General features: G+C 34.7%; 1 protein-coding gene across 1 annotated transcript; it reads left to right on the forward strand.

Moving 5' to 3' along the window:
* The first annotated feature begins 2,941 nt into the window (after nt 1-2,941).
* On the forward strand, nt 2,942-12,456 carry LOC131983566 (cytochrome P450 2K1-like). The gene is made up of 9 exons (XM_059348298.1): nt 2,942-3,145; nt 4,157-4,319; nt 5,036-5,185; nt 5,423-5,583; nt 7,747-7,926; nt 8,009-8,150; nt 9,253-9,437; nt 11,447-11,588; nt 12,269-12,456. The coding sequence occupies exons 1-9, from the start codon at nt 2,942-2,944 to the stop codon at nt 12,454-12,456; spliced, it is 1,515 nt and encodes a 504-aa protein (XP_059204281.1).
* Nucleotides 12,457-13,078: the final 622 nt, after the last annotated feature.

Below are 13,078 nucleotides of genomic sequence, written 5' to 3' on the forward strand. Positions count from 1 at the left end.
TTGGTCATTTTGTTTCTTTTTTGGGCCATTTTGTGTCTTTTTGGTCAATTTGTGTCTTTTTGTGGTCATTTTTTTGTAATTTTGTGTCTTTTTCTGATCATTTTGTGTAATGAAATATAAAAAAATAAAAATGCATAGACAGAGAGATGTTTTAGTTGCTGTCTGCTTCATTATTTGTCCAAAATTTGTCGTATCAACTGAGTTTGTATGATCTGAACTGTGGGTGGAGGTTGTGTTCAGTGAGCGGGGGTCACGGACAACATGCATGTTAAATTGGCGGTTGCTACTCCAAAAGGTTGAGAAATACTGGTTTAGGGATTACAGAGAATTCTTTGGAAACAGTATGATCAAGTTTCCTTCTTTGCAAATGTGTTTTATCCTCACAGGTCGCAGGGTGTGTCTCGGAGAGAGTCTGGCTAAGTCTGGAGAACTACTGCTCCATAGAACAGTCCCCAGCAGAAGTATATGTTATTTTTAGTAAAACAGATCAAAAAGTGTTGAGCAACCCATACCGACCAATCAGTTCTCTTGGAAAATGTTTAATTGTTTAATGTTTAATTTTTTTTTTTTTTTTTCGCGCCAAAGTCTGTTTTATACTCCGGTGTTCCAGCTGAAGAGATTAGGCTAAAATTTTCATACATGCAATCAGGGGTGGGCGATATGGCCCTAAAAGAATATCACGATATTGCAGGCTATTTTTGCGATAACGATATTCTTGACGATATTAGGAAATACTTAAAAAGATAGAAAAAATGATTTTTTTTTTTGTAGTCTGTATAAATAATTAAAAATCTAAAATGTAGTTTGAAGTACAAATCTCAACAGTTGCCAAATACAAAAAAATGTATTCTTAACTCTTGAGTATGAACAAATAATAAAAATAACCATTTAGGGGTTCCGGGGGCATATTTTAATGACATTTTGTAATAGAGAATAAAAGGTTCTTGTATGTTTTATTTAAGGCATCTTATTTTGACAGTCTTCTTGTAAATTCTGTGGTGGATTCTCTTAACACACTGTGCTCTTATTTTGAAAGCTGCATGTGTTTAGCGACAGGGAGTAAGTAGCTTTTTGTGATTAAAACAACTTTAACCACTACATCAAGAAGTAGGAATGTTGCCAATATCATGATATGCATTTTTTTAACCATAAAAAAAAAATACAGATATTATCGTGAACGATACGATATGGCACACCCCTACATGCAATGTATAAAACTCCCTTTTATACACCTGAGCAACACATTAATTAAATGGAATACACAAATGTATTTTTTAATCTACTCTGGGCGGGGGACGTTCTATGCATTAACACCATCGCATCATATTTGCTATACTTACATTTGTTTATTCCATTAAATGAATGCGTTTCTTAGATTTATTCTAATGGTGTGTGTCTCTGTCTGTCTGTGTGTGTGTTTAAGGTTTATTTTTTCAGTTGCAGCCCCAGAGGCGGGAGCAAACAAATTTACATTTAAAAACACAATTTGTTTAGTTTCCAAGTTATTTTCCGCTGGTCCCATACTGCAAACACTGCCCCCTTTTTATGTGAATGCACTCATTAGCTAACTTGAGAAATGCTAGTTGACCCACTAATGTCACGTGACTGAGTTTAAGGCTTAGTGACGCCAGATAACAGAAAGATATCCTGGCTTTAAAGAGCGTCTCCTTCATTTTATGGACAAGCCAAACAGGTTGGAAAGTGGTGTAGAAATATAGGTGACTGGTACTTCTCTAATGTTTTTTGCTTTTTTTGTTTTTTTGTTTTCTGTAAAATTCTCTCCTTTTTATGTTTATATATGTCCTCTTTTACAACATACTTAACTTATATTGTCTTAGATTTACTCATCTATTTATCATTATCATCATCATTATTATTATTATTATTTATCTATCTATATAATTATTTCATTTTACTTTTTGGGGTGGCGATTCTGTTCTGAGTGTTCCTGTATGTCTGTGTTCTATTGTGAAAAAAACTTCATAAACAAAGTTTTTAAAAAAAGAAAAGAAATATAGGTCACTGAAGACATATTTAAGACGGTGAAGTGAACCTCGGGTGAACTTTGAACCCTGACTTATGTCTGGAATTTCTAACCTACAGCTACAATTACCCTTCAATTAAATGCACCTGAAATCAGACATGCTAATATGTCAACAGTTTTTTTTGTTTTTTATGAACGCGGTCTACCCTCTAATTATTTCACAACAGGTTTTCAGGTCAGGTTTGTCCCTCCTTTTAGGTGAGTTGCTCATCTAAATTAGTTTTAGGTACTTCTCTAATGTTTTTTGCTATTTTTGTTTTTTTGTTTTCTGTAAAATTCTCTCCTTTTTATGTTTATATATGTCCTCTTTTACAACATACTTAACTTATATTGTCTTAGATTTATTAATCTATTTATCATTATTATTATTATTATTATTATTATTATTATTATATATCTATATCATTATTTCATTTTACTTTTTGGGGTGGGGATTCTGTTCTGAGTGTTCCTGTATGTCTGTGTTCTATTGTGAAAAAAACTTAATAAACATAGTTTTTTTTTTTAAATAAAAGAAATATAGGTCACTGAAGACATATTTAAGACAGTGAAGTGAACCTCGGGTGAACTTTGAACTTTTATGTCTGGAATTTCTAACCTACAGCTACAATTACCCTTCAATTAAATGCACCTGAAATCAGACATGCTAATATGTCAACTGTTTTTTTTTTTTTTTATGAACGCGGTCTACCCTCTAGTTATTTCACAACAGGTTTTCAGGTCAGGGTTGTCCCTCCTTTTAGGTGAGTTGCTCATCTGTGAGTTAACAAAACCCTGCAGGGCGGGTTGATGATTAGTAATCCTATACGTTTGCTGCTCCAGGAAGTGTTTGTGAGGACCTCAGTGTGTTTTTAACCTCAAGCCTCAGTCAGAGGAGGAACATCAACAGCTCCACAAATGTCTCTCTTGGAGGATTTCTTCCTTTTCTCTAGTCCCACCACTTTTTTGGGAGTTGTTGCCCTTCTGCTCATCCTTTATCTTGTTTCCAGCCGTTCTGCCTCACAGGAAAAAGGGAAGAAGCCTCCAGGACCGAGGCCTCTTCCCTTGCTTGGTAACCTGTTGCAGCTTGATCTCAAGAGACCGTACATTACCCTCTGTGAGGTGAGTGAAGCTCGAATCCCAAACAGAATACACTTTGTAACATTTGCACTAGGGTTGTCACGATACTAAAATTTTCAACTCGATACCGATACTCAGGAAAATATTCGATACTCGATACCATTTTCGATACCACAAGGATAAAAACAAAGACCCCAAAATTTAACAGAAATATTTTTATCAACAAGAAAAATGCAACATGTAAAAATTAACAGAACCACAGGTTTAATATTAATAATAAAAAACAGTTGTGCAAAAAGAAACTGCAACTATGATAACAAGCTTCAGATACTCGATACTTTTGAAAATGAGTATTGTATCCGGATACAAAGTTTTAGTATCAATACTTTTTTGAGTATCGATATTTTTGACAATCCTAATTTGCAGCAATATACCAAGGTTGTAATAGTTTTGGATTTTTCATTAGTTTTAGTTTTAATTTCGTTGTCATTTTTTGTTTTTAAATTCAGTTAGTTTTAATTAGTTTTCAGAGTGAGTTTGCTAGTTTTAATTCGTTTTTATTTTTTGGAAAATGCTTTAGTTTTAGTTTAGTTTTTATTCGTTTTCGTGTTAGTTTTAGTTTTTTTGTAATGGGGTATTTGTTGGGTTTTCAGATTCAGAAAGGTCACGATAAATTTTTCTTTTATTTCCTTTGTCTGATCCAACAAGTTTATTAAGTCATAAAACCAGATAGATGAAATAGATTTCATATCAACCAAAAAGGTTTATGTATGGAAAAAGTTGACAAAGACGAAAACGAAGGATATTTTCACTCTAATTTTAGTTAGTTTTAGTTAGTTTTGTAACCACATAACACAGTTTCAGTTAGTTATCGTTTTTTTTAAAAACTCTCTTTTTTAAAAACTCTCTTTTTTAAAATAAAATTTCAGTTAACGAAAATGTTTTTTCAATTCTAGTTTTCATTATTTTATAAGCTTGCAATATATTTGAAGGTTCTGTGCATTAAAAAATGTCTTTGCACTATCTCCAACACATTCTCCCCCACATCCCCAGCTTTCTAAGACATATGGCTCTGTGTTTACGGTGTACTTGGGAACTAATGAAGTGGTTGTCCTGGCTGGATACAAGGCAGTAAAAGAGGCTCTGGTCAGCTACGCAGAAGAGTTTGGAGACAGAGACATCTCCCCGATTTTCTATGACAGCAATCAAGGCCACGGTATGACCTACTTTTGATTGATCTTTAATATACAGTATGCATAATTATAGGCACAAAACCGAATAGTTAGTTTAGTAACAAAAGCAAAACCTAAAAATAACTGTATTTTTCAATTGTTTGTTTTTAAAATAAAAAAACAACAACACACATATATATATATATATATATATATATATATATATATATATATATATATATATACACATATATATTTATATATATATATATATGTTGTTATGTTGTTGTTTTTTATTTTAATTTGTGCTTTTGTAACACATCTGTTTTTCCTGAAAATAAAAAAAAGAAATATAGAAATAATAAAAATGTTCTATTTTCTTTTTCTTTAGTTTCTGTATCACATCTAATAATATTTATGACTAGTGATAAAATGTGCATGACTATATAATATAATTATTACAAAAGCACAAATTAAAATAAAAAAACAACAACATATATTATATATAGTAGGTATAATATATATATATATATAAAATATAATATATATATAAATGTTGTTGTTTTTTATTTTAATTTGTGCTTTTGTAACACATCTGTTTTTCCTGAATATACAAATAAATGTAGATGATGATGTAGAAATCATACAATATTTCTATTTTCTTTCTCTTTAGTTTCTGTATCACATCTAATAATATTTATGACTAGTAATAAAATGTGCATGACTAGTACAGATTGAATGTAACTTCCATGTTTGATAGGAATCCTGTTTGCTAATGGAGAATCTTGGAAAGAGATGAGACGTTTTGCTCTCACCACGCTGAGAGACTTTGGGATGGGCAAAAGAGTCGCCGAGAGTAAAATCTTAGAGGAATGCCACCATCTTAACCAGCTGCTTGAAAAGCACGAAGGTATGTATGAGTTTACTTATGTAGGGGATGATGCATGACAAGGTGTTCTGTTATACAAAAATAAAAAATGGCAGGGCTCACCGTAATGTTGAGTGACATTTGCTCCACAAGGTTTGTTATTTTTCATATCCGGACAGACATAATGTGTATTATTGTGATCAGAAAATGATTCCAGTACTGCACTTTTCATAGTTCACTTAAATTAATGCTTCATTATTTCTCACTGCTGTTTTACAGGGAAACCATTTGAAACAGCATGCCCAGTGAATTATGCAACATCCAATATCATCTCATCCATCGTGTATGGCAACAGGTTTGAATACGATAACCCCAGTTTCAAAAACATGGTGAGAAGAGCCAACGACAACATACGCTTGGTCGGCTCTGCACAAATCCAGGTGGGCTTCATATTTGCTTTTAAAATTGCTGTGGTTTTTAACTCTATGGCCTATTTTGTCCATTTTTGAATCGTTTTCATCCTGCTTGTATACACCACTTAAAAAATGTTTAAATGCCATGTTGGTATATTTTTTTTCAGCACAACCTCACCTACATGACCTAATAATAATTTATGTTTTATTCTGACTTACTGGATCAACATTTTGAGCCAAAAAGAAACAAAGAAAAACCAACATAAATGTGATCTTGTGATTGTGTGTGATCCTGTCATCCAACTCTGGTTTTTATTCTAGTGGGACTCCATTTTATTTGTGTCTTGTGTGTTTAGCGTAACATTTTTGGTCATTTTGTATATATTTTTTAGTAATTTTGTGTCTTTTTTGGTCATTTTGTGTCTTTTTGTGTCTTTTTTTAGTCATGTTGTGTCTTTGTAATTCATTTTGTGTCTTTTTTGGTCATTTTGTGTCTTTTTTGTCATTTTGTGTCTTTTTTTTTGTTATTTTGTGTCTTTTTTTGTTATTTTGTGTGTCTTTTACTTATTTTGTCCAACATAAAATGTGATTTTGAATCTTTTTTTTTAACTTTCAAAACACTATCATGCTCAATTAAGAATCTGAAATGTTGCAAATGTGAACAGAGGTTGCAAATATAACATATAAGAGGGTTACATCCAGTAATAAGTTTTGAGCTATGACCAGTTCGGTAGTGTTGTGGACATTTCTGCTGCTGGTGAATAATGAAATAGAGGTTCATCAGCTGACAAGGTTTTTATTTTCTTTGCAAAGAAAAGACCAGTCATCACTAAACATTGATACCTGAGGCGTTTTTTCACACCCTCTGGTCAGCTGTAGGTAATTGGTGCTGACTCATTAGGGCGTGTATGTAGGTGTTAACAGGTCTAGACATCACAATTTAAAACACAAACAGTACCTGATATCTTGGTGAGATAGTGGGAGGTGGGGTATCCATTGCTCGATCAGGTAGGGTCTGATTTTCCTGATGTTGTATAGGACAAATGGACACGATTGGGCAGTTGAAGACACATGAACCTTGGAGGTCAGTTGGTCATCAGTTTCGTGAAGAGCTTGTGGGCGCAAGTTGCATGGATCCAAACTGAAGACTGATATATGGTGGGACGAGCTGGGGTGACAAGAAGCTCCGTCTTTAACCCTTAATAGGGCACTCATTGAAATACTTTCAAATTCCAAATTTTAACCCTAGAGAATATTGGAGGATATTACATACAGTCAGAATGTGGACTGTGGAATGTGTAAAAAAAACAAAAATACGGACCTGAGGGAGGGGGGGAATATTTTGAGAAAAAAGTTTAAAGTGGTGAATCTGCGAGAAAACAGTTGCTTTTTTCCACTTTTTTCTCTGCGACTTTTTTCGTGCAGATTTGGCACTTTAAATCTCTTAAATCTGTAACTTTTTTTCTTGTAGATTTGCCACTTTAATGGAAATAAACAGCTGGGTATTGTCGGCGTAACAATGGTATGAGAAGCGATGATTGCTCCAAGTGAGGTGGTGTAAATTGAGAAGAGAAGGGGGCCTAGCACTGATCCTTGAGGCACCCCAGTGGAAAGGTTTTGTAGTTTGGACATTTCTTCCTTCCAAGATAATAATTACCAATTTCCGTCAACAAATCCTGAGCCCTGAGTTTGATATATGACCAGAGCCTGTGTAAATAGAGGCTCATGTGAAGGCAAACAGCTTCTTCCAGCGCGCCCCTTTAACTTAATCTGAGACAGCCTGAGACGGAGCGGACCCCCACCACAGAAGAAGCAGCACTTCCAAGAACCTGAAGTTGGAGAAACCCAGCTGACCTGCGAGCCGCTGTCTCTGTTTACAGGGCAACATATGCGGTTGATATAAAGCCAGTTTATTGCAGCAGCTGAAAAAATAAGCACAAAAAAATGCCTGCCAGTGAAAGGCACATGTGTAGAGTGATTATTTAACTGTTGAAAATATCTGATCAAAAGTTTGTCTCAATGCTGAATATATATAAACACATATACTTTACGTGATGTTGCACATAGCACAATTCTTGCTGTTTAGTATGTTTAACTAACCAGAATTTTTCAAATCAATGAAATGTACTGGGGTTGTTGTTTTGTGAACATTATCTTCAATCACTGTTGTTTTTTACTGTTACATCACAGCTTTACAACATGTTTCCCAGGCTGGTCAGCTGGATCGAAAACCGGCAGCTGATATTAAAAAACACTGAGACGTCTATCAGTGTTGTGAAAGATTTAATCAACAGTCTGAAGGAGACGCTGAACCCGCACCTCTGCAGGGGGCTTGTGGACTGTTTTCTGATTCGGAAGCAGAAAGAAGAGGTGAGATATTATTTTTGCCATTTTCATCTGATAAAAAAAGTCTGTTTTATAATAATCATATATGGGCGTTCTTCTCTCCTAGGACTCTTGTGTTACGGACACTCACTACAATGAGAAGAACTTGATATTTACAGTGACCAACCTGTTTGCTGCTGGTACTGATACCACAGCGACTACACTGAGATGGGGTTTGCTGCTAATGGCTAAATATCCACATATACAAGGTAAAGAGAGAGAGGAAGCTGTCAGTATACATTGTGTTTTGACCTGTGGGGGAGCTTAAATATTTGACAAAGACAAGGTTGAATAGGCCTACGGAAGAAACATTTTAAGATAATATGAAGCTGTAAAGTGATTGAGTGATTTCGTTGTGTACCAGCTATTTTCTCTTTACCCTCTGGAGTCTCCAAAAGCACCAAATCATGACTTCTTCATCACATCAGACTAGAAAACAAAGCAGCGTGGAGCCCTACTGTAAATTTACCTCTAAAGTTCTGGCTGTAAACTCCATGAGGCCATTTTCAGTTGATGATAGTGTTTTGAAAGTAAAAAAATAAAAGATTCGAAATCACATTTTATGTTGGACTAAAGGACTGAAAAAGACACAAAATAACTAAAAAAAGACACAAAATGACAAAAAAGACACAAAATAACTAAAAAGGACACAATAAAAGACACAAAATGACAAAAAAGACAAAAAGACAACAAAAGACACAAAATTACTAAAAAAAGACACAAAATGACTTACAAAGACACAAAATTACAACAAATAAAATGCACAAAATTACAAAAATGGTTACGCTAAACACACAAGACACAAATAAAAAAGAGTCACACTTGAATAAAAACCAGAGTTGGATGACAGGATCACACACAATCACATAAAGGATATGCATTGTCAATATGAAGATGTTAGCATCCTGACATTAGCATTTAGCTGAAATTACAGCCTCACAGTGCCACTAGAATTACTGTAGACTCTGGTTAAAGTAATATATATATATATATATATATATATATATATAAATATAAATATAAATATAAATATAAATATATATATATATATATATATATGTATATATATATAACATCTTATATTGACATCTTCACATTTACAATGTATATCCTTTATTTAACCAGGTAAAAGATTAAAAAATCTCTTTACCAAGAGAGACCTGGTCAAGAAAGCAACATAAAAAGTGACAAGTTACAACATGGTTAAAGTAATATATATATATTACTTCAAACAGAGTCTACAGTAATTCTAGTGGCACTGTGAAGCTGTAATTTCAGCTAAATGCTATATATATAAATATGTGTGTTCAGACCAGGTCCAGGAGGAGCTGAGCAGGGTGTTAGAAAGCCGAGAGGTTCAGGTTGATGACCGGAGGAACCTGCCGTTCACTGACGCTGTCATCCACGAGACACAGAGGCTGGCCAGCATCACCCCGATGGCCATTCCTCACAAAACCAGCCGAGATGTCACCTTCCAGGGCTACTTCATCAAACAGGTCGGTTGCTCACATGCAGGGTTACCTTTTAACTTTATAACATTGTATATTATCGAATGCATGCCTTTAACCCTCTGGAGCCACTGAGAGCGCTGGAGCATAACATCTTGATGATGTCACGATGTAAAAACGAAGCAACGTGTAGCCGAGCCGTCAACTTCCCTCTAAAGCAAGTAAAACCAGAGATAAGACAAATACATTAAGTAGAAATAATAACTGGATGTTATCCTCATTTTACCTCTTACATGTTGTGTTTGCAACCTGTGTTCACATTTGCAACATTTAAAATTCTTTATCGAGCATGATTGGATTTTGAAAGTAAGAAAATTAACACGATAATTTTCTGAACCCAATTTTATGTTTTTTTTGTTTGTTTTTTTGGATCAAAAATCTTGATCCAGTAAGTCAAAGCGAGAAAAAAAACTGTCAGGTCATATAGGTGAGGTTGTGCTGAAAAAGATTATACCAACAAGTCATGCTAAACATTTTTAAGTGGTATACAGGCAGAATGAAAAGTAATGAAAAACTGACTAAATAGCCCAGGACTCCCAAGGGTTAATTTGTATCATTTTCAGTTACTCGAAAATCATTTTGCAGAGCTCATTTGTCTGGGTCTTTTATATTTTCATGCCAAAATATATTCCCAGTAGATTGTTCACAAACCATGTAAGCATCAGAAACGTGTGTTTGCCACAGAGTTTATAATCCCATAGGAGAATTCTCAATAGGCCCCATGGTGATGCTACTTCCCGGTTGGCCTACACAAATACATCATTCCTTTAATCTCTATTGTTGCTCATTAAAAAATAAAAAATAAAAGCCTCACATGAATTTTAAAACAAATTAAATACAAACAAATTAAAAGGGCACAAATGCCTTGCCCTTTCTTGCAAATGAAAAGTCTTCTCAGTGATTCAAATCAGCTCCAAATCCTAATGGCACATGTTCCACGTGTCCACCACGTTTCCTGAAGATCGGACCAGAAGTTTTTTCTGTAATCCTGCTGACAAACAAATGAAGAAAATAAACTGAATCATAAACATTAGCAGAAATCTAGTTTTAAATAAAGTGACTGTATTCATAATATAGCTATAATCGTAATCCAGTTACTTGCATTCTGTTACTCCCCAAGCCCGCTCATATCTATCATATCTATCTCTCTCTCTCTATATATATATATATATATATATAAAAAAGCTCTTCTTCTTAGAAAAAATGCCCTTCTTCTCTTCTTCAACTTAAAGCACTCCTGTAGCGATTACAGATGGCTCTTAACCCATAAGAACCCAGACCTATTTATCCTTAAAGGAAAATTATGGGGGATATACCACAGACCAAGTGGACCACATAGAACACATTTATGATGTTTTAATAAAGAAATACTACCCCTAATTGGGCGTTTATGGAAGTTATGTTTATGATATTTTTTATTTCAAAATAAATAAACTAGACGACTTTTCTGCTCACACAAATTTGCCTTTTTCTTTGCATCTCCACCACATATATCAAAATTGTGACAGGATAGGAAAGGATTATTTTTTGTTTATATTTGTTCAAATGTACTTAGATTAGAATTAGAATTGTTGAATGGGTTTAAACAAAAATAAGCTTTTTGAAATTAGCTACTTTTTAACGTTTCTGTTTCCAGTCACACACATATTTTGGAAATGTCACTTGTCACAGTCACACAGTCTTGCTAAGGGACTTAATGAGTTAATGTGAAGCATAAAGCTGAATATTGGAGATTCTACAACATTTAAAGTGTTTGTTACATGCGTGTCACCATGAGTTCTTATGGGTTAAAGTTATGTACTTACTTGATTCCTGTGGTCTATGTCTAGTACCATCAGGTTTAATGCATTTATTGTAAGTCGCTTTGGACAAAAGTGTCAGCTAAATTACATGTAATGTAATGTAATGTAATATCTGTTGTTATTTGTTACTGGAAATATTCTCTGAAAAGGTGAAAATCATGCTTTCATGCTCACACGTTATACTTTTTCCTACAGGGGACTGTTGTGATTCCTCTTCTTACTTCTGTCCTGCATGATGAGAGTGAATGGGAGAGCCCACACACTTTCAACCCTTCCCACTTCCTGGATAAGGAGGGTAAATTCATCAGGAGAGATGCCTTCATGCCGTTTTCTGCAGGTACAACAACTTTGTCAAAGATTACAGATATTTTACAATTCTCTTCGTTGTCGTTGATCAGGGGTGGACAACCTTTACTAACTAAAGAGCCACTGTTGGCCAAAAAAAAAGAAGAGAAAATTGCGGAATGGAGCCGCAAACCTTATATTGAGCCTAAAATGAAAATTAATAAGTCTAAATTAGCCTACCAACATTATTAATAGTAATATTGAGCATTTATTAATATGATTTTGAAAACTAGTCTATCTTGGGGAACTCAAAACTAAACTCAAAGTTGGCAAAATTTAAAGGTTAAGGCGCCGGGCCGGAGACTTTCGTATGCTATGAAGCACATTTTAGTTGACTTAAATGTCAAAACCTTTTTAATATGCTGTAAAAAGGCTATACAATTTTACAATTGAGTAATACAAATAGCTTTTGGTCTACACCATTGATGAATGAACATTTTGATGTAAAAATATGTATATAATTTTTTTTGTCTCAGCCACGGAGAGCCCCTGCAGGTGGCCTAAAGAGCCACATGAGGCTCTGGAGCCACAGGTTGGCCACCCCTGTCATAGGGCCAGAATTAAGCTGTACTTCATTTCCTTCATAGCTTTTGTTGTTTAGGGATTACAGAGAATTCTTTGGAAACAGTATGATCAAGTTTCCTTCTTTGCAAATGTGTTTTATTCTCACAGGTCGCAGGGTGTGTCTGGGAGAGAGTCTGGCTAAAATGGAGCTCTTCCTCTTCTTCACCTCCCTCCTCCAGCACTTCCGTTTCACTCCTCCACCCGGAGTCACAGAGGAGGAGCTGGATCTGACACCAGCTGTGGGCTTCACCCTCGGCCCGTCAGCTCACAAACTGTGCGCTGTCCGTCGTCAATAAGGAAGAGAGCCGGAACATTACAACTGCCTCTACTACAGGCATGAATATTATTGTAATCACTCTCGGGGCATTACATACACTGTAAAAAAAAGATAAACAATAGCTGCTCAATAAAATTGAGGCAACAGATTGCACGTAATATTATTAATTAAATCTAACTACGTTACAAGTTGAGTTAATAACAACTTAACAGAAAGTGCCTGTCAATTAAAAACGGACTGATTCTATTGTGTTGGATTCATTCAAAATTCTCTTGATTTAGATTTACATACACATAAAGATTATATTTAATGTGAACAAAATAAGTTTTTATATTAAAGTTACTTAAACAACTGCCTCAAGATCAAGGACGCATTTATATTTAATACATTTTATCAAATATATTAAATAAAATGAAATGACTACAGAATAATTTATTACAGTGTACTGAGCAGGCAGCAGATGTCACCATCCTCAAGAATACCATCAGGAGACAGACAGAGAAATTAGACACTGGCTGTATCCCAAAGTCAAGGATCCTTCCTTCAGAGTCGGGTCCTCCAGAGACGAGGAAAGAGTCCTTCCTCTCACTTGTGTAACGCACTAATGGGACAGCCTTCAGAGTGTGCAGCTGTGTGTCATT

This window comes from Centropristis striata, chromosome 13 (genome assembly GCF_030273125.1).
Source record: "Centropristis striata isolate RG_2023a ecotype Rhode Island chromosome 13, C.striata_1.0, whole genome shotgun sequence".
Taxonomy (NCBI): Eukaryota; Metazoa; Chordata; class Actinopteri; order Perciformes; family Serranidae; genus Centropristis; species Centropristis striata.

Excerpts from the sequence above, each read along its gene's own strand:
- LOC131983566 (XM_059348298.1), top strand. The coding sequence starts at position 2,942 with ATGTCTCTCTTGGAGGATTTCTTCCTTTTCTCTAGTCCCACCACTTTT. Across the intron at positions 3,146-4,156 it reads CGTACATTACCCTCTGTGAG|CTTTCTAAGACATATGGCTC; the intron begins GTGAGTGAAGCT and ends CCACATCCCCAG. Across the intron at positions 5,584-7,746 it reads TCGGCTCTGCACAAATCCAG|CTTTACAACATGTTTCCCAG; the intron begins GTGGGCTTCATA and ends GTTACATCACAG.